We start from the raw sequence: 20197 nt of genomic DNA, 5'->3' as shown, positions 1-20197 counted from the left end.
TTAAAATTTGAGCTATAAATCCTGGTTACATCAGAACAGATCTTAGGCACAGCTACCTTCCCACTGCATGTCACCAGTGGCACAGGGACTACTGGGAGCACTGGGACTGAATGTACTGGAAGTACTAGGACGGGGGAGCTGGCTGGGCTCTGCTTGGTGTAAGGCAGCTTGGGAGGGCATTCTCATTGCATGCTGTCAGTGGCCGCTGGTAGCCCTGAGATGGGCTATACTGGGAGTCCTAGTGTAAGAGTACTGCGAGCACTGGCTGAGGGTACTGGGACCACTGGGCCTTACTGGGATGGGAGGCACTGGGGGCAATAGGAGCAGTGTGTTTTGGGGGCTGGTTTGGGGACTGGATGTGCTAGGGGGAGCATTTTGCAGGAGTATTTGGGGTTGATGGTGGATGTTTGTGAGCCATGGACTGGTTTTGCGGACTATTTGCAGGGCTTAAGGGTCATGGGACAAAGGCTGTCTCACAGAGTGGCTGCCCCCCACCATGTCTGAGCAGTGGAGTTGAAGGAGGTTTGGGAGTCCAACATGCTGCTGTAGTGGGAGCCCCCTCAGGATGACAGCAACTCCAAGGGCACCAGCTACACAGTGCAGACGGTGATGGCGAAACCCCCACCCACTGCCCTCCAGCTGTCCCCCACCAGAACCCCCAGCTGATGCCTGGGTCCTCCCCTGGTGTGAGGGGCAGCCAAAGTGCCAGTGTTCCACTTCTGGCCTTGGGGAGAACCCCAGACATGTGGGTCTCCTGCCGGTTGTGGTGGGCCACCCAGATACCTGTGTCCCATCCTGATCCTAGGGGTACCATCTGGGCATCTGGGTCCCATCCAGAGGCCATCTGGATATCTGGGCCCCCTCAAGACTTGTGGAGAGCACACCAAAATCTGGATCTCTTTGGGGAGCTGCCCAAATACATGTCCTTCCTGGTTGTGGTGGGCACCCCAAACACCTGGGCTTTTTTGTGTTTTGGGGTGCCACCTGTCCTCTGTCTCTAGAGCCCAAAGAAGGGGTCCAGGGGGGCCCTAACTCAGGCCATGTGTCCGTGTGTGCGTACCGAGGCCTGCCACTGAAGCCACTCGAGTTCCAGCAGGACACATTGACGCGTTCCACCGTGGGGAACTGCGAGTTCTTTTAAAAATAGATGGTCACGAACAAAATTAAGTCAAACGAGACAAACGTTGTACCTGAGAACCGTTTATTGGTAACAAAAAAACAAAAGGAAAATGAGTTACCCTACTAAAAAGGGTTAGAACAGACACAGCAAGACTAAGGAAAATGGGAAAGGAATGGGGGGGGGGGGGGGCTTGAGAGGGTGAGAGAGAGACAGGAAGAAAGGAGAAAGGGAGACAAGGAGAGAGAAGGAGAGTGGGAGGAAGAGGGAGACGGAGGGAGAGAGAGAGAGGGAGAGGGAGGAAGCGAGAGGGAAAGAGGAGACATAGAGAAGAAGCGGGCATTACCACCACAGGGTCGGGGAGCGCCGTCGACATCCGCGAGGCGGGCAGGGTGCACGCCGCCTGCCAAGAGCCTGCGCAGTTCCCGGAGAGGCGCGGCCCCACACGCACAGCTGCCGCGGCGACGGGCGGCAGGTACGAGGTGAGAGGGGATCGGGGAGGAGGTGTGGGACGCTGGACAGGGTCACGGCGAGGATCGCGGCGGTAGGCAAGTTTGGACGCAGGTGGCTCAGGCAGGGACGAAGAGACGAAGCAGGCAGGGCATTGGTGAGGGACACAGGGAGGCAGGATAGACACGAGGGAGAGCAAGAGCCAGCGAGGGCAGGAGAGCTAAAAGGCAGGCTGGGGCCACGGCAAAAAGCTAAGATTCAAAAGCAGGTTTCGAAAAGCAAGTCTCAAAAAGCTCCTCGAATCACCAAGCCACAAACGCAAAAACACAGTCTCAAAAAAGGCGCAAGCCAAAAGCCCACCCTGAAAAAGCAACTTCAGAAAGCCCCTGGGGCTTGTGACGCAGTTACTTTTTATTTCCCGGGCTCCTCCCAAAGCCAGCCTGCTGACAGGACACCATTGGCCCTGTGTAATGTCCCACTGCAGTCCATTGGTACCTTTTGCCATCCAATTGGAGAGCCTCTCTGGGGTGCAGTGTCTTCCGTGTTTCCCTGCTGACTGCCTGTCCCATGTGAGATGCGAAGTGGTTGCCGGTCTAAGTCTCCCCAGACTCAAGGCTTTCCTCCATCTTCTCCTAGCTGCCTCCTGGACATGGCACGTGTGCACCCCCTCCTCCACATGCCTCTGAAAACCATTGCTGAGGCAAATAAAAACTGAATTGGCTCCTCACACCCCTGCTCAGCCCCGTGGCTCAAGCACCATGGCAGCTGCGTCACTGCCCTCAGCTGTGCTGTACCGGGGCAGCCCAAGGGGGGGCGACACTTGAGGGGGTGGAGGGGGTTGGGGTACCTCTAATGCTCCCCCCCCACCCCAAGGTAGAATGTGGATGAAGATCAAGGGGAGCAAGGGAATTTTGGGGTCCGTAGCCAGATGTCGCCACAATCCAAAGTTGGGTGGCTGAAGAACGAGGGGGCCATCAGGGGGGACCCCGACAGCCAGGGGTCCCTGGCCCACCACAGCTGCAAACCCGGGACTCGATGGTCTGTAAAAAGTCCCTTCCAGTCCGGCCTCCTCCATGCCTCCGGGACAATCGGCTGCCAGGGCCAGGGGTTACCTGGCAACAAGAGACACCACAAACACAGGCACGTTCGGCTGGGGCTCAGGAAGGCAGAGGAAGAGGAGGAAGGAGGCTGCTGGCTGCCCACATTTCCATCTGCAGCTTTCCTCCCAGCACGAAGGCTCCCATCCCCCAGGACAGGTGCTGTGTTTTCGGGCAGGGCAGCAGCCATGGCCTCAGTCAGCCTGTTAGAGCTGCTGGATGAGGCCATCGGGACGCCCGAGGTCAATGTCAACTTGGAGGCGCTCCGCAAACTGCTGAGGGTCATATTGGAGCACCTGAGCCTGCTGGGCCTGCAGGATGTGATCCCCCAGGGGGCTGTGCCCGGCCCACAGGAGGAGGGGGGCGGGTCCAGCACCGAGGCTGGGGCTCGGGGCACAGGACAGCCACCCAGGGGGCAGCTGCCTGGGAAGGACAAGCTGCAGGGGACCAGGAGTGGCCCTCCTGTCACCTCCGTGGCTGCTGACATGGGACAGATGGAGAAGACTGAAGCCAAAGAGAGTGGCATCTCCAAGGTAGAAGCTTTTCCCACCCCCCTCGGTGCTCCCCCCAAGATCCCCCCTTCCGTGCCCTTATATCAAGGTTTGGTTGAAGCCCAAGCTCCAAGCAGCATGCTGAGTTTCATTGTGGGAAAGGGAGGGAGATTCAGAGAGAAAATCCGGGGCTGGAACACTGCTCCAAGTGCTTTGGGTCCTTCCCATGCTGGGTCTTTTCCTGCTGACCCAGGTTGTGCCGTAGGCTCCCCAGGACAGGGGTGGGAGCCTCTGGGGAGCTGCTTGCCTGGGGCTTGCCCCCTCCACCTGTCTCTCCTAGGCCACAGCTCTCTCCCAGGAGCCCCACAAGGAGATGGCTGGGACTGAGGCCGTGCAGTCCAACATGGGAGAGGAAATCCAGAGGATCAAGGAGGCACTTGGCCAGGTGAGCTGCCTCCATCAGCATGTTGCAGATCTGAGACAGCAGCCTGTGACCTCTCTGGATGCCAGAGGTTCAGCTGCATCTGGCTGTGCCAGGTGAATGGAGAGTGCTGCCCACAGTGCCCAGCTATCTGGCTGGGCCAGACCCTGCACTGTACCCCACAGACCATGGTGCAGGCAAAGGTCCTGCAGGTTCCCAGGGACCCTCCCCTGAGGTTCATCCCCTCCACCCGCCTCTCCTAGACCACAGATCTCTGCAAGGATCTCCGTAAGGAAGTCAATGAGATGAAGGCCGCACAGTCCCACATGGGAGAAGGCATCCGGATGATCCAGGAAGCCCTTGGCCAGGTGAGCTGCTGTTTTTGGGAGTGAGTTGGGCCCTCCCCCACCCAGCCTCTCAAGACTTTGCCCTGCCACCCCTGCCCTGGGACCCTGGGTGTCACCCAGCATGAAGGGCACTTGGAGGGAAGAGTGGGAAGGGGGTCCCGTGAGGGAAGCATGGGAACTCAGCCATGCCCACTAGGCGCCCCCCACCTCTGCCTGCAGATCAACCTGGTAGTAGAGGTCACTGCCTGCCTCAGCCAAAGGGATGCTGAGGCACTTGGAACTAAATGGCCCCAAAAAAAGGGAACATGGGTGCTGGGAAGGAAAGAAGGTAAAGATCCACCAGTGCTTGGCAGCCACAGCCTGCTCAGAGTCCCTCTGGCTTGGGCCCAAGCTCAGTTGTGGATGCTGTCCCTCTTCTCATCCCACTCCAGGATGCTGCTGCCCAGCCACTGGTCCCCCACCACCAGTCTGCCCTTGCCAAGCCCCACACTTCAGACATGGACAAGCTGGGGCAGAGCCCTGGGGCACAGCCTGGATCCCAAGCAGGCCATCCAGCAATGGAGAGCATCATCAGAAACCTGTCTGAGCTCCAGGGCCAGATGTCTTCCCTGCAGAGCCTGGCCAGAGACCTGCAGGGTGAGAAGGAGAAGGTAAGCCCATAGCAGTCCCTAAGGGGGCTGCAAGGATGCCAGGGGGAGTTGTCAGAGAGAGGGCAGGCGAGGGAGAGCATGGGGTCCATGCCCTGACTCTGCCACCACCATCCTTCCCAGATAAGACAGCTGGAGGATGCTGTTGGAAAACTGGGTGTGACTGTAGCCAAGTGCGAAGTGGATGGCACCAATCAGATCCCCCTACAGCTGGAGTAAGAGGATGGGGAGAAGATTTTGTATTCCACGGGGCTGCAGGGGAACCGGGAGGTGTGGGGGGTGGCAGTCCAGGAGCATCAGGTTTGGGGAGCAAAGCTCACCTCCCGAGTGGCCTTGTGGAGGCTCAGTCTGCCTGTGCCCTCATCTTGCTGGCCAGGTCTGCACTGCAGGAGATTAATCAGGAGCAGAAGGAGCTGAGAGAAGAGCAGAAGATTACCAAGGCCACACTGAAGCAGCTGGTCACAGCTGACCAGCTTCAGGAGCGGGTGAGGTTTGGGGGGGCACTCCAATTGTTGTCCTGAATGGCAGGGTGCTCCTTGTGGTGTTCCTGGCCGCATTCCCTGCCTGGTCAGGGCCATCTGGCCCCCATGTCACCTGGGTCTGCTGGCTGCATCCATCCTATCTCAAAATCGATTCCTTCTCCCTTTTCTGCAGCTGAATGAGCTGAGGGCAATGATGGGGAGTGTGGGGCAGGAGCAGGGAGAGTCACAGACAGTGTGCCCTGACCGCAGCTCTGAGTCCAAGCTTGTGAGGAAGCTCCTACACCGCTGTGAGAAGCTCCAGGAGCAGGTGGACTCCCTAGTACCACAGCAGGTGCAGAGGTCACTGCCACAGAAGACCCAGGTAGGCAGCTGGCAGCATGGGGGGGCTTGGGAGGCTGTGTCAGGACCTCTTGTCTGGTTGTGCTCACTGCAGTGTAGAGCAGCCCCTTGCTACCCCCGAGTTTGGTTTGGACAGGTTGGTAGTATGGCAGGAAATTAAAGCCTTGATACAAATGTCCTGCTGGCACTGAGGGCTCATGGGTGATGGCTCAGTAACCCAGATCTGCCCCTGAGGGGCAGCCACACACCCCTTGTGTGACCCCATCTTGTGGTCTTCCTCCCTGGAGCAGGATGAGGAGCTGCTGAAGAGCATCCAGGCCACAGTCATGCGGGTGGAAGGGGACTGCGAGCAGCTCAGCTACATCACAGGGAGCCTCCGGGATGACCATCGCCAGCATCAGAAACATATCGAGGTTGGTGGCCAAGCCCCCCACAGGGTCAGAGTATCCCCCAGGCACACCGAGGCTGGAGACTGCCAGAGGTCTGATCCCCTGCCCACCTGCTCGCAGCCTTCTTGCTTCAAAGGGCCATTCCCAAAGAGCAGGGAGCATTGACTGGCCAGAACACAGCTCTGACCCTGCTGTGGTGTCATGAGATGCTTTCTGTATTGGAAGGCTCTGTTCCGGTCCCTGGAGGGTCTCGAGAAGAAAGCAGACAAGGAGGACCTGCTGCTGCTGGTATGGTCTTGAGGAGTCCATCTTCAGCCGAAGGGATTTTGGGGATCTTGGGCAGGGTGACAAATGTCCTTTGTCCTTTTGGATACTCAGTGGCAAAAGTGGCCTGGGTGTGGCAGAGGGAGGGTGTGAGTACTTCCAGACTGGCTGCAGATCCCTTGCCAGGTCCCTCTGTCTCCTTCTTTAAGTCCCTTTTGACCCCATGGGTGTGATGGGGTAAGCAGGCCACACAGCCCTGAAAAAAAAATGGCTCAGCAGAAACGTTTCTACCTCTGTCCCCAACACGTGCTGGCTCTGCCTGTTGTACCTCTGCCCTGTCCCCACTGCTCTCCTGCCTTTCCTCCCTGCTAGAAAGTGGACAAAGCTGCCCTGGGCAACAAAGTCAGTTGTGCCCATTTTGATGCGAGCATGGAGCGTCTGGAGGAGAGGTTGCGGGAGTTGCTGAGACGGGTGTCAGGCCAGGAGCAGTGCTGGAAGGAGGCCCAGCAGCAGTTCAGTGATGCCCTGGACTCCAAGGTGAGGGGTGCTTATCCTCACGGCACAGAACTGTCTCCTTTGCAGCCTTAGGCAGCATCCCGCTGAGGTTTCCCCCTCCGCTGGCTTTTCCCTGGGGACTACCGTGTTTCATCCTGGAGCAGCTGGTTGAGGGTGTATATCTGTCTATAGCTGGATCGCCTGGAGCTGGGGCCTTTCCAGAAGCAGCTGGAGGATACCTGGGCAAGGACCATCAAGGATCTCAGGGACGAGCTGTCGGTAGAACTTGACAACGCTGCTGGAATTAAGCAGTGAGTGAAATAGGATGGTGTTGGCTTTGGCAGCTGCACTGGCCTTTTTCCCTCCTGTATGGTACCCTGGCATCAGACCAATGTAGCTAACAAACTGCAGGGATGCTGACAAAGCAGCTACACCTTCTTCACCTATCAGTATCAGGTTCCCCACATCAAGGGAGGCACAGGAACGGACGTCTGCAGAACAGAGCTGTCCAAACCAAAACTGGGGTGTGGGTGCAAAGGTGCAAGGATGGAGGACAGAGGGTTGTTCCCCTGGGCAGGGGTGCAACGTGGTGCCACAGGCCTCAGTCATGACCTGCCCACCTTGGCAAGGTGTATGGGAATTGTGAGCACTGACAAGGTATTGACACCAAGGCAAGGGCTGGTTTGGATGGTACTGTGAGTGCCTGGCTCCTTCCCCTCATATCCCTGCGTACTGGGATATGGCCACAGTTCAGCAGTGCCAAGGCAAGCTTGTCTCCTTGTCCCCTTGGCTTGGGGGGAAACCAGGCTCAACATACCACAGTTCCCCCTGCAAACTTTGAGACTCCCTGCAGCAATGTGCCTGGCACATGTTGGTGCCTGTGAGCTGCTGGCTGTGTGCACTGCAGCCCTGTCAGGAGCTCATCCAGCCCTTTGTTCCTTAGGCAGCTGCTGGTCCCTTACAACTGCCTGTCCTGTGACCGGCACCTCAACATACAGGTGCCTGGCCCGTGAGTAGCACCCAGCACCGGTGTATTGGGCGGCTACTTGGGTGGGGTGGGGTGCGGGCTTGGGTGCTGGTGATGCCCTGCCGTCTCAGGCATGGGGGTTGGAGTGTCTCCCTGGGAGGGTCTGACTGCTGAGCCCCCCCCAAAGCCATGTCTGTCAGATGTGGAGTGGGAACCCCTTCTGGGAACACCTCCCTGAGGGCAGCAGGCAGAGATGCTGTGGGGTACAAGCCTATGGGTTTTGGTGCTCTGCCCCAAGCTGGGGTGGCTTGTTTGTCCCCTATCACCCACCCACAGCTCCTGCCCTCCCCAGGCACATTGACACGCTGCCACTCTTCCCACTGCTGCCTAGCAGCCACGCTACACATCTCTCTACCGTCACCACAGAGGAGCAAGCACAGCAGCACAGTCACAGGTAGGGGACATGGGGACCCATCACTGGCCTCTGGGGTGCCCGATAGTCCTGCCTTGGCAAGGGAGATCTTTTCCCTGAGTGGGGACGGAGGGGACCGGGGGGCCTGGGGAGGGCAGGGGAGCAGAGGGGGCCACAGAATGCCAGCTGTTCTTGCCCCAGGTCTCTGGGCTTTTAAAGTCTCTGCTGCACTGCTCCATCAAGCCCTGGCCTCAGTGGCACTGAAGCCACAGGTCTCAGCCTGACCTCAGGCTTGGTGGGGATTCAGCACAGTGGGACAGGTATGGGTTTCCTGCAGCAGCTGTCAGGTAGTCAGCAGGGACGTCCCTCAGTGGGGAGCACCCTCTGCCCACCTCCCTGGTACAGTGGGATGAAGTCCAGGGCACCACAGTGCTGGATGATGAGCATCCCCATGCCCCATCCCTCAGGAAGCTGGTCAGTAGCAAGTTCGTGAAGTCGCAGAGCTGCAGGCGTCAGGACATGTCCAACACACCACCCAAGGATGTCCTATGGCTCTCCAAAAAGGTAGGGATGGTGATGAGGAATGTCAGGGAGGAACAAGGCTGGGAGAGAGATGCTGAGCATCTGGAGGGAATCCACCCTCTGTTTCCTTGCGGAGAGATGGGTGGGGAGGGTTGCTTGGGGATGCTGAATTGGGCCCCACATGGCAGCCAGCCACTCTCCTTCCCAGCTTGGCGTGACTGAGCTGCTGGGCACAGATGACCGTGTGGATCGGGGCAAGGAGCACCTCGGGTCTGAGGTGGCAAAGAGGGCACAGGATGAGCTGGGTATGGCCTATCAGCTGTTTGCTGGTGATGGGTGAGCAGGGCTCTGTCTGCATGCCTGGGTAGGTGCAGGGAGGGTCTGGGGTCTGGGGCAGGCTGAGGAGGGGTGGAAGCAGGATGGATGGGGGTGACTGGCAGATGGGACAACTGGTCCTTGGTGTTCAAGATGGAGTGCAGTGTGGAGATGGCCCTGGCCAGTGTGGGACAACAGCCCATATATTGGAGGGCAGGTGCCACTACCCTGTCCCTGCGGGTCTCTGGCTGTACAGATGCCCATGGGCTTCATGGGGCTTACCTCTGTCCTTCACCCCCAGGCACCACCACCTTACTAGAGCACCAGCCAGCCTCAGACCTCAACCACTGACTCCGAGCACTGGCATTTGCTGCAGATCCAGTCCCTGCCCATGGAATCAGCAGTCAGGCAGCTGGCTGGGACTAGGTGCTCAGAGCCCTTCATGAAGAAAAGACCAGGACAGCTGCCCCAAGTTAATAAAAAAATGGTAACCTGCTGTGTTTGGGATATTCTAAGCAAGATTGATTTCAAACGTAACCCCCCGCTTCAGAGCTGCCATCCTAAAGCTGGACAGGTGCCACAGGGAAGGGCAGAGTCGTGGTGGGGACAGGAGCAGGAGAGCTTGGAGTAAGCCCCCAGACTGGGTCATGTGGGTGTGCGGGGGGTATGCCCAAGCCAGGTGGAGGGGCTGGGGTTGCCCCCAACCCATGGGCTGTGGAGGTGCAAGAGGTGTAGTCCCTGGATTGCCCCCCACCCATGATGCTGGTGGCCCTGAGCTGAACTGCTCTTTGGTGAGGCTGCAGCAGCACCATGCATCTTGGGGGAACTCGAGGTGAGCCCGAGCAGCACTGCTCCCTCTCCCGCATCAGGCTCAGGGCAGAATTCAACATCATTGTCATCAGGCCGTGGGAATGTAGCAAATCTCTGGGACCCTTGCAGGGGATGCTCAGCTCCCTGTGGAAGGTGCAGTGGTGATGCTACTGTCACTGCTGTCCTCACCATCCATGCCATCTACTGTCCCTGGTGTCCATTAGGTGACAGTGGTGTCCTCTAGGTCCTTGGTGTCCCATAAATGACGGTGACCTTGCAGCAGGTGCAGTTTCCACACCACCTGTCTCTCCCAAAGTTGAGGCCCTCAGGGTGTCTAGTGACATCATCTTCACCTGCTTCACATTCCACAGCCCTGTGGGGAGGCCCCAACCTCACTCTGGGGTGCTGCTCCCAGGTGGAACCCTCCAGGGGGATAGGGACTGCCAGAGGTGGGGACATTAAGGGTGATACGTGGTGCTGTATTTCCCCACTCTTATTGTCTGCCTTCCGCATTGTCCCCTTGTAGTGGTTTGGTCCAAAATACTCATTACTGTTTATCTGCTGTGAGATAAGAATTAGGAGAAATGCAAAACAGGCACTAAACTTGAAAGAATATAAAGAAGTTTATTAACAGACCTAAAAGAAGGAAAAAAAATCATACCACCTTCAGAACTCTCCTCCTCCCCCCACCTTCCTCCCTTCTCCCACTGACAATGTTCAAAGACAACCCTTAAGATGTTCAGTCTGTTTACCACTTCCATAATAACCTTGTTCAGTCCATTTAGAAAGAGAAGTCTCTTCTTGCTCATGCTATGAAAACATTATCACAACGAGACAGCCGCCCACTTCCAAATATCGTTCAGTCCATTTAGGAAGAGGAGTCTCTCTGCCTGCGTGTGAGTCCTTTCCCCCGACTTGCAGCTTTTCCCGCAACTGCTTTCGAGGGTCCACTCTTGAAGTTTTTTGGGGTATAATTTTAAGGTTGAGCCGTTCAGAAACAAAAACAGAGGCCCTTCTCCTTCCCTGGGAGCAAAGGGTCTTCCTCATCTTCATCGTTAGGACTATCTCTGGGAGCATCTCTAGGGACTGAGGTTTTCTCCTTTCCCATTTGGAGCAAAAGTCCTCATCTGGTTCATCTCTACGGACTGAGGTTTTCTCCTTTCCCGTTTGGAGCAAAAGTCCTCATCTGGTTTATCTCTCCCTGTCCAAACTTCTCATGAAATTACAGCTGCGTCAGCATCTGCCTATCTCAGCGCAGGTGCTTTTGCTCACGAGTTGAACACTCCACCCCCCATATCTTCATGAAATTACAACAGGATACTCTGATATATCATAGCTTCACAACAGAATTTCAGCTTTAAGCATCTCCTCTCTCTCTTCCCTCAGGTTTTCAGCTCTTCACAGCAATAAAAGGGTTACTCTCACCTCAGCCTTGCAGCTTTGCAGCTGGAATGTTGAATTTTTCTTATCGAAGTGGAGAGGGGGGAGAGCCGAGCCGCTCCGGCTGCCCACGGCAAGGCAGTGGGGGGGGTTCCACGGCTGGAACAGGTCCATGGCTTCAGGATGGCCGTGGCCCGGCCCGGCCTGGCCCAAGCAGGGCCTGGCCGGGCCCACTGGGCCCTGCTCGGGCCCTGCAGCCACCTGTGCCAGCGCCGGAAACGAGAGAGAGCTTGGAGGGGGAGTTTGCCTATTCTTAAATGTGGATCACAGAGGTGATCACAACTTTAAGTGGCTTAGAGAATTGTCCATATTCAAACTGGCCAGCTGATAGGTTCTATCAGTTCCCAGAGGAAACTGTAAGCACCCCTTAGCAAGGACGTCCCTTCCGGGACTATGCTTGCTAACCTATGACACCCCTCCTTCCCCTGGCCCTAGTCCTGGCCACACCCTCGGGTTCTCCCTATTGGTTCCAGTACCCCAATTCTGCCCATGTACCGCCCCTGTGCCATGAGATCATTTGTGCACGTGCTCTCTCCGCCCCCCTCATCCCCACATAAGCCCCCAAGCTCCCTGACCACCTGGTCTCTCTGCTTCTGGGAACTGGCTGGTCATCGTGTAAAATAAAGTTCCCTCTTAGGTCGCTATGCAGGGGACCCTTCTCGCCTCCTTTACCATCACCGTGTTGCGGAGCCCAGCTAGCTGGGGTAGGAGTGTGGGGCCACCGAAAAGGGCTATGGGAGAGCAGAACATCATCCTAAGCAGCCCTGCAGCACTTTACAGGAAGGTTGAAGCTTGCTAAACCAAACCAAGCAATGCAACAGTGATAGATCTGTGAGGATAGGGATATCAGGGGCATTGGGAATCTTAGAAGACTGGGGACAACCATAAGGGTTTTGAGACTCAGCTTATGGAGACAGAGACCTCTGCATCTGGTTTAAGAGTCTGGGAAACACCAGGGCATCAGGGGACATGCAGGAATAGAGGTCAGAGTGAGTGTTTGGGTACACAGGACCGTGACTGTCACACCAAGCCCATGGTGCTCAGCACCCAGCAGGCTTAGCTGTGGGCACCCACAGGGGACAGGGGCCATGCCTCTCTTCTCACCGCCCTACATGCTGGTGACCACCCACAGCCTTGTGAGGACTGGGTGATGGTGGATGGGTGAGGGGTTCTCAGGAACCAAAAGGTGCCCCACAGGGCATCTTCTTCCATGTGGTGCTGGTCAGGGGTCCCTGGGCTTTGATCCAGGCAGTCACCATTGCGGGCACCATCCACCCCAACATCATTGGGATAGCTTGCTGGGGGGCCATGGTGAAGAGTGGCAGGATGAGGGGTGCTGGGTGCTGAAGGTGCTGGAGAAGGTTGAGGACATCTCACCCTGGCTGCAGGGAGTTGGGATGTTGAGGGATGAGGATAGCTTGGGATTTGAGGTGCCTGAGAGCCCACAGCTGGATGCCTGGTGCCAGGTGCTGGGGCTGGGTCCAAGACAGCCTGGCAGGTCCAGACTTGTTTTTGGAAGACAGTGGATATTTACTCCACAGAACTTTTATCTCGTCACTGCTGGGACACTGGCAGGCAGCAGCATTTCCAGCACTGTTCGATTCTTTTTCTGTCTGGCTCCTCTTGTATCAGATGCAGCTGGCTTTGCAGCAATGTTATTTTTCCCCAATTTCATTTAAACTCACTGCCTTCAGAACTACTCTGAAATTTCATTAACATTTACTGAATTTTCATCAGCCAAAATGTTAGTCATCAAAACCTCTTCCCCTCCACACTTAACAGTTCTCCTTTCCATGGATGAGCCCTGAGGAGCCAGGGGCTCTACATGGGATGACATGCCCTCTCCCTGTAGTGCTGGCTACGGGGCACCTCCAGGAGGGAGGACAGACTTACCAGCACTCATCCACTAGCTCTGTCCTTTGTGAAGGCTAGTGCAGTATCTGTAAGCATGGGGACATGGGGGCAGGCTCCCTGGCCTCCGCTGGGGGCCCTGGCAGGATCATCCTGGCTTCTCTAGATCCCTAGGAGGGTTGCACTGGTGGATGTGAGGCTGGCTGGAATCCTGTTAGCAGAGAGCTGTGAGGGGCCACAACAGGAATTGAAGAGGAGATGTGGGAGCAGGATAAGGCATGGTGCTGTGGCCCCCATGGGGTCCATGATTTCCTCTCTGGGTGAGGAGTGATCTGGAGCACCTCCTGGTGGCCTGGGAGCCAGAGAAGAGCTCCTTCCTGACCTCTTCTCCCAGGACATTACATTTACAGCATGAATCTGGTTTTCACAGTGAGCTTGGACCTGCTTTAAACTGTCAGTGTCCTCCTGCTTCTTGGTACCATGATTTTGTGGCCAGTCACATCAAACATTGCTGGTCACACATAGGTGCCAGTATAAAGAAGTTCATTCTTCCCCTGGGCTGGCTGTTGAGGACAGAGACACGCGGGTGGTGAACCCTGGCCCTGACCCAGCAAATGTGTGCGGCGGGAACAGAGGGTCATGGAGCTAGGGACAGGCCCATCTCAACATGGGCACGTCACCCACCCCTGACCCGAAACACTGCATGTCATCTGCGTGCCTTAGAGGTCCCTGACCCAGGGACCCAACTGACTCCCAACCAGCCCCAGAGGTCCCTGTCCCCGTAAGTCCTCAACCTCCCATCCTAGATGTCTTTGTTCTCACAGATAATCTCTCCCTAAATATCCTCACTTCTGGCTGTCCCTATCCCCCAGAGGGTCCCACCTGGGGCAGCACTGCAGTGTGGCTCAAAACCACCTTGTTGAAGACACCAGTCCCAGGTTATGAGTGACCAATAAATGGCTGAGCTCAACCAGTTTATTTAAAGAGAAAGTTCAGTCTATCACAATTTCACCCTTTTTCATCATTTTTTTGGAGTTTAGTGGGTTTTCATGTGGAGGATTTGGGTGAGCAGCAAAGCACACCTAGCTCACCACAACTCTAAGGGGAAATTCCTCCATGTGGGAAATTCAGGTCTAATGCAAGTGACTATTTTACAGAATAAAAGGCAAAAACTAAAAATCACCCAAAATTCAGACCTCTTTTGCTCAACCCAGCTACCAGCTCTATTCATGCCGCTGAGGCCCTGTACTGCACTATAGAGTTTCATTCCCTATATTCAGCCATTAAAAAGAGCCCCTTCTAGCTTAATCCTCAGATCTGGCTTTGTGGAGGGGGTTTTGGGCAATGAAGGGGCTTGGAGGGAGAAACGTCCTGCTTGGCTTCATTCTGGGGAGAAAAAGTGTCTTCTCAGAGGAGGGAAAGTTACAAAATGGAAAAAAATTAAATGAAATTTTGGAATTTTATCCCAATAAACTGAGTAAGAAGAGGGGGGAAAGGCCCGTGAGGAGGGGAACTGGGCAAACTAGTGATACCTGAAAAACTTAAGCCCCCCCCTCACAAGCAGGATTTGGGTTAATTCTGCAAGAGTTGGGGATATTTTTGGAGCTGTTTCCTCCCCATGTCCACTGCTAGTGCTGAAAACAACAAATCTTATTTTCACTTAAAAGGGGACGGTCTTCTCCAAAACAAAGGGGTTGGGGTTTATCAGCATGTTATCCTCAAGGCAGAAGTGCAGAGGCCACCATTTAACAAGTTTGTCTCTATTTTGGGGATTTCTTTGCTGTGGGCACTGTTCTGAGGTGGAAAATCCCCATTTCCCACTGTGCTTGCTGCTCCCTTGTGGAGAAGACCCAAAATGGAGCAAACCTCCCCAAAACCAGAGGATTAAAACCACTGACACCTCCCTGGTTTGCACTGGAGCTGTATTTTCTGTCTTCTAGATGTAACAAGATGCTTTTTTAAAAAGTGCCTTTTAAGCTCCATTTTTATAAGCACCCAACAAATTATTAACCTGAATAGTTGTAAACACATCCCCAAAATCCACTTTTTCACTTCCCCAATGAGGAGCGGAGGAGGTGCAACATCTCCACCATCGTGGAGTCTTCATTCAGGTTTGCCCCTCCATGCCTGCTGCACTTCCCTTGGATGCACAGCTCCCACTCAGTCTGATCCTGAGGTATTAGTGGGAGAGGAGCATGGGGAGAAGCAGGAGGCAATGGCAAAATTCCCTCTGGAAATGCTCATCCTCAAGCCTCAAACCCCCAAAAAATGCACCCTGGGCTCCAGCTTTGTGGAAAAAACTTTGTCTCTTGTGGAAAAAAGACCTCTTCAGCTGCTCCCCACAGCCTTTCATGCGCTGGTATGAGGTGTGCCTGTCACTCAGGAGGGTTTTGGGGTCCACAGGCCCCTGTGGGAAGGCTGTGAGGTGCATCTGCTAGCTCTGCTCAAGGAGTGGGGGCACCCTCCACACCCAACCATCTGCCCTCCCAGCTGCTGATGCGATGCTGTTGAGCTGCCCTTGAGCAAAAAGAGGCTGATTTCCTCCTCACTCCAATGCTAGAGAGCCAGCTGTGGGGCTGTTGAGTTACACAAGAAGGCAGAATTTTTTATTTTTTGTATGGACTTTCAAATTAAATATCCGTAAAGCTTTTCAGATGAAAAGTGGATGGAGTGTTGGAAGCTCATCTGTTGGAGAAGGGTGCCGCAGAGAAGTGCTTTTATTTACACATTGCTGGACCTTGTCTTTCAAGGAAAAACCAACCTCACCATAAGCCAAACAGGGAAACAACTAATTATACAACTGAGCAGGGCTGTAATTTGGGCTTAGCTGTGACCTGTGTTTTGTCAGGACCCTTGTTTAAAATCAGGGCCGCAAAGATAAAAGTTGCTACCTTTCCTGGTAGTTTCTCCTCTTCCTCAGACCAATGTGAAGAGTACGTGTGGATGGGGAAGCAAGCCTGGCAGCGAAGGCAGAGTGACTGGGGCTGCAAGAGGCAAAGATCAGCCCAGTCCTGCCTGTGCTTGCTGATATACAGCACTTTATTACATGGCTGAACCCTAAGAACAACCTTCTACTGCTTCAAGATACTGGTTCATTCAGTTTTTTTCCCTTCTATTCACTTGTAGGCAGTGAAATGGGGTATGAAATCCTGTCTGTGGCCTCTCTCTCTACTTATCCTGGCAGTGAATGCAAAACTCTGAAAAGGCCCCAGCCTGAGTGATCTTGGGAGACATGAAACATGGTTGTAGCCCACTTCCCCTAAATTCTCTAGAAGTTCTAAGCAGGAAAGTTTCCACTTGAAAAACCTTATTATGAGGCATCCAGCAGCAGCAAAGCTCACCTTCTTCCTCTAGATGAGTTCTTAAAAATCTTTCAGGAAGGTCCTCCCTGTTTCTCTGGTCCATGCTTCCTCTGACAAACAGCTGAGGAACTAAAAATATACCTGTTCTCCCACTGAGGAGCAAAAGGGTGAAATGTGATTAATACTGTTAAATTAGGTGTTATAAGGATAATGAAACGGGACTACAGGGTAGTGGGGCTGTTTGTTGTTGAGTGGAGTGTTTGTTGGGGTGGAAGTGTCTGCACTTGGGAGGTTCATAGTGGATTTTTGGGGGCCTCAGGGATAGAGTGTGAGCAGAGCTGGCCCCTCACCCAGCCAGAGCAGTGGCCAGAGTCGTTCACCTGCGAAAGTGGCTGGGGGAAAGGAAAAGATTTCTGTCTGGCTATCAGTATCACAGAAAGCCACCCACCCACCAGCATAATCCAGAGCCACTTCGATGTGTCTGAGTGTGTGGTTGTGGGGCAGAGACACGGGGCTGGGCCAAGTGAGAGCCTGCAGGTGCCCCAACCACTGCCCCATGGCCCAAACCCCACGTTCAGGGCTGAGACCGAAGCAGCCCTTGTGGGACACAAGTTCACGAGCCACCAACAGTGCCCAGTCAGGACCGGGACGAACCTCCACAGCCCAGCAATGCTGGCCCCCCACAAAACCCTGCCAACTCAAAACACAGTAGAGAGACTCAAAACGTTCCATTCCTGAGGGCAGAGGAGCTGGGGGTGATTCCCGGCGGCCTGTGGTCAGCCATCTGCTGACACCAGGATTTGCAGGTGACCTGTGGCTGGATCCAGGGTCACGGTTGCTGGCAGGGAGAGGGATGTTCATGGGGCTCTATGCATTGGAGTATCAGCTCCAAAAATTGCACCAGAGCATCAGCTCCAGGTGTTGCAGCTGAACCCCAGCTCTGGACGCTGAATCTGAAGAACAGCCCCAGGCCCTGAACCCACATGTGGATTCGGTAAGTCCCTGAAGCCGGACTCACGTCTCCAAGAAGGTGCTTCTCCAAAGAGCACTCCAAGAAGTCTGGAAATAGAAGATGATCCCAGAGATTTTTACCTCCAGATCTGGCCCTGCGCCTGCCCCATATCCACCCAATCCCTGTTGCACAGAGAAGGCAAGACCACCCGAGGTGGGAGACACAACCCCGTTCTAGGATCTGGGACATCACCTCCCTCCACACATAATTAGTGTCCTAATTTGGATGCTAACTAACCACCAACAGCCTTCTGCAGCTCCCACCTTCAGTTTCCATCCCTTAAGGCTAATCAGGAATAAATCCCTGATTTTCTTTTAATTAAATAAGCATTTGTGATGCTTTCACTTTCCGGCCAAATTTACCAACCCTGGGGTTCTGTGCCCTCCCAGAACCGTCCCAGTTTCCCATTTCTGCTTAATAAATTCCCTTTTTTTGCCAATTTTTACTCTCCAAGCACCTTTAAATTGTGTCACTGCCTCTGCCAGCATGTTGGTTTTTCAGACAAAATCCTCAAGCTCTGTTTCCACCTCTGACATCAACAGCAGTGACAGCTACACCTTCCTCTCTGCGCACCTCAAGGGGAGCAAATTGGGGTGTTTAGTGCCAAGAAATTCCCTAATTTCCTTTCCTCATTTCTAGAAAACCACAGGGACTTTACTTCCCTGGGCAAGGCTCCCACTCCTGCAAGATATGATGGAAGATTCCCCCATCATCACCAAGTTTTGGATTAACCATCAACCCCTCCAGCTCCAAAGCAAAAATCCCAGAGGAAAAAGAATGCAGGGTGAGAAGAAGATCCTAAAAATGGAGGATTTGGGGCCAAAACTGGTGTTCTTGGTGATGCTTTTTGTCTCCGATACCTCCTCAAGGTGGTTTGGGGGTCCTGGAGAGGAAGGGAGAAAGATGCTTAGGGCTGCTTTCCTGTGAATAAAAGCCAAAAGGGGGGAAACAGGGATTTTGGGTGAAAGTTTTGGCTCACCCGTAGCAGGTCACCATCCAGTTGCTGGCACTTGGCCTGGAGCTCTGCACAGCATTGCTGGATCCACGTCATTTCATCAGCTTCACCACGTTGCTGTTCTTCCAACCTCCAGCACAGGCGATGGAGCCAGGAAAGGAACCATGATTCCTGGTCACTCAGCACCCGGTGGAGTCCTTTCAGCATCGCCTGCAGCTTCTGCTTCTCAGCACTGACTCGAGTCTGAGGGGTGAAGGACAAGGAGGAGGATGCTGGCAGGGGAATGAAGCAGTTTGGCCCCCACGGTGCACCCAGATGACAGCATCCACCAGCATCTCCTGTCTTGTCTCCTTTGCTGCCTCAGTCAGCCCAGGATGTCGCTTGTCCTCCTCTTGAAAGGTTTTTAGGGAAGCTTCAAACTGCTTCTGCAAGGAAAAGGGGTTTATACTCCTGAAGAAGGGGAGAAAAGCAGGGTAGTGGGCTGGGACCCCTAAAGCACCACAGATATGGCCAGTGCAGGTGGCCCCATCCTCATTCTCCTCTGCAGCTGCACTGAAGCAGATGTGTACATGCATACCCATGTTACAATTAACTTTATAATTATGCTGTGTGCACACCCTCACCTTATCCGTACAGTTATATAACCACACAGTGTAAGTCTACTACAGGTCTCACAGACAGGCGGGGATATCCCATCTCTCCAAGGTCCCCTGTAACAAAGCTGCCACCAGACCTTAAAAAGTTCCCACCACCCTTCAGTTTCCATCCCCTTTCCCCCACTCCTTGCACCCCCAGCCAGGTCCAACCCCCTTTGGGGACCCCCGTTTCCCCCCGCACCCGGAAGCGGAATAGGAACCCTTCACAGCGCAGGCGCAGGGTGACAGCAGGCGTTTGAAATCTCCAGTATTTAGTTTTGGTCCCAAAACTACCACCCGCTATAGTGTTTCATACTCAGCCCTCACCGAATTGCAGCATTTCAGCTCAGTTTTGGCTTTTAGATGCTTGGCTTGCTTTTCTTCCCCTGGAAAGACGGGGGAAAGCTTTCTCTCTGATCAAAAATACATATTTTGGGGGCTGAGTTTTAAAGGAATTAGCGTCGCTCAGGCAGGGGGAGAGTGTCTGAGACGGGGATCCACGCACCCTGTACCAGCGAGCAGCCTCCTCGAGCGGCACGGCGGGGTCGGCGCGATGCTCGACGCAGGCGGTGCAGACGAGGACTCCATGGCGGTGACAGAGGAGAGTGAGGGGTCGCTGGTGCGTGTGGTACAGCTCCTGCGCCGGCGGCGGGGCCAGCTCCTGCACGGCCCCCCCCCACGTCGGCCAGCTGCCGGATGGGGCGGAGGCCGCCGTGCGGGAACGGCACCCGGCACTGCGGGCACGGAGCGCGGAGCGCCCGCCGCGCACCGCGACACGCAGCGCCGGCAGAAATTGTGCCCGAGGCTCAGGATCGTGACAGGATCGTGGAAGAAACCCAAGCAAACAGCGCAGGTGGTTTCCTCCTGGAGTTATCTGATAGCGTTTCCCGCGGCCATCGTTGTTTACAAGGCGCACTGACCGGGGCCCGGCCGGGCTATTCCCGGAAGTGGCGGCGGGGCGGGACGCTGGTGTCGCCAGCCGGAACCTCCCGGGCAAAGGCAACCCCGAGCGGGTCCGGCATCCCACCGCCCCGGCCATGAAACAGCCCCCCGGGACAACGCCAGCGGGGGATTAAAGAGGGAAGGGAACGCAGGCAGCGGCAGCTGGGGGTTAGGAAGGACCAGCTGTTTACAAGGCGAATTCTTACCCCTCCGGCTGCACCGGAGGAAGCAAAGTGGAGCCAGAAGGGGGCTCCAGGAGACAAGGATTAAAGCAGGAATGAGGCAAGTGAGCAGAGTTCCATGGAGTTCATGTGGATACAAGCTTGGAGCGGTAGGGTTAAAGTGAAATAAAAAACCACCGTTGTCCGTCAGCACTCAAAATGGGGGGGGGGGGGCGGGGGGGGCGGTGGAGGGGGCGGAAACATAAGAAGCAAAGAGGAAAATAAAAAAAAGGACTAGCAGATGTAGGATCTATGATGGGAGGTGGTATTAGAG

The 20197-nt window shown here is 55.0% G+C and overlaps 2 protein-coding genes and 1 long non-coding RNA gene across 6 annotated transcripts; 2 read left to right on the top strand and 1 right to left on the bottom strand.

Moving 5' to 3' along the window:
- Nucleotides 1-2495: 2495 nt before the first annotated feature.
- LOC121657404 (glutamine-rich protein 2-like) lies at nucleotides 2496-9251 on the top strand. Of its 4 annotated transcripts, none has more exons than XM_042013092.1 (16): nucleotides 2496-3197; nucleotides 3496-3600; nucleotides 3840-3944; nucleotides 4355-4573; nucleotides 4694-4785; nucleotides 4947-5055; nucleotides 5225-5413; nucleotides 5682-5804; nucleotides 6006-6068; nucleotides 6417-6581; nucleotides 6732-6850; nucleotides 7483-7548; nucleotides 7859-7960; nucleotides 8386-8482; nucleotides 8649-8745; nucleotides 9057-9251. In XM_042013092.1, the coding sequence occupies exons 1-16, from the start codon at nucleotides 2496-2498 to the stop codon at nucleotides 9104-9106; spliced, it is 2403 nt and encodes an 800-aa protein (XP_041869026.1). In that variant the 3' UTR covers nucleotides 9107-9251. The 4 variants fall into 4 exon arrangements, with proteins under 4 accessions (XP_041869026.1, XP_041869025.1, XP_041869027.1 ...); XM_042013091.1 differs by having other exon boundaries at nucleotides 5679-5804; XM_042013093.1 differs by lacking the exon at nucleotides 8649-8745 and having other exon boundaries at nucleotides 5679-5804.
- A 4562-nt stretch (nucleotides 9252-13813) lies between these two features.
- On the bottom strand, nucleotides 13814-19799 carry LOC121657319 (E3 ubiquitin-protein ligase TRIM11-like). Its single transcript, XM_042012848.1, has 4 exons — nucleotides 19266-19799; nucleotides 18455-18550; nucleotides 18150-18368; nucleotides 13814-18053 (listed from the first exon to the last, which is right to left on the bottom strand). Exons 1-4 carry the CDS (start codon nucleotides 19797-19799, stop codon nucleotides 17898-17900), a joined length of 1005 nt encoding a protein of 334 aa, XP_041868782.1. The 3' UTR covers nucleotides 13814-17897.
- LOC121657324 lies at nucleotides 19377-19992 on the top strand. The gene is made up of 2 exons (XR_006013570.1): nucleotides 19377-19473; nucleotides 19542-19992. It is a non-coding gene; the product is annotated as an uncharacterized LOC121657324 (long non-coding RNA).
- The last annotated feature ends 205 nt before the right edge of the window (nucleotides 19993-20197 follow it).

This window comes from Corvus kubaryi, unplaced genomic scaffold, assembly GCF_017639235.1.
Source record: "Corvus kubaryi isolate FWS band 111438036 unplaced genomic scaffold, C.kubaryi_AGA036_p1.0 split1-37296, whole genome shotgun sequence".
Classification (NCBI taxonomy): domain Eukaryota; kingdom Metazoa; phylum Chordata; class Aves; order Passeriformes; family Corvidae; genus Corvus; species Corvus kubaryi.
This window is presented reverse-complemented; position numbering and strand designations above follow the sequence as displayed.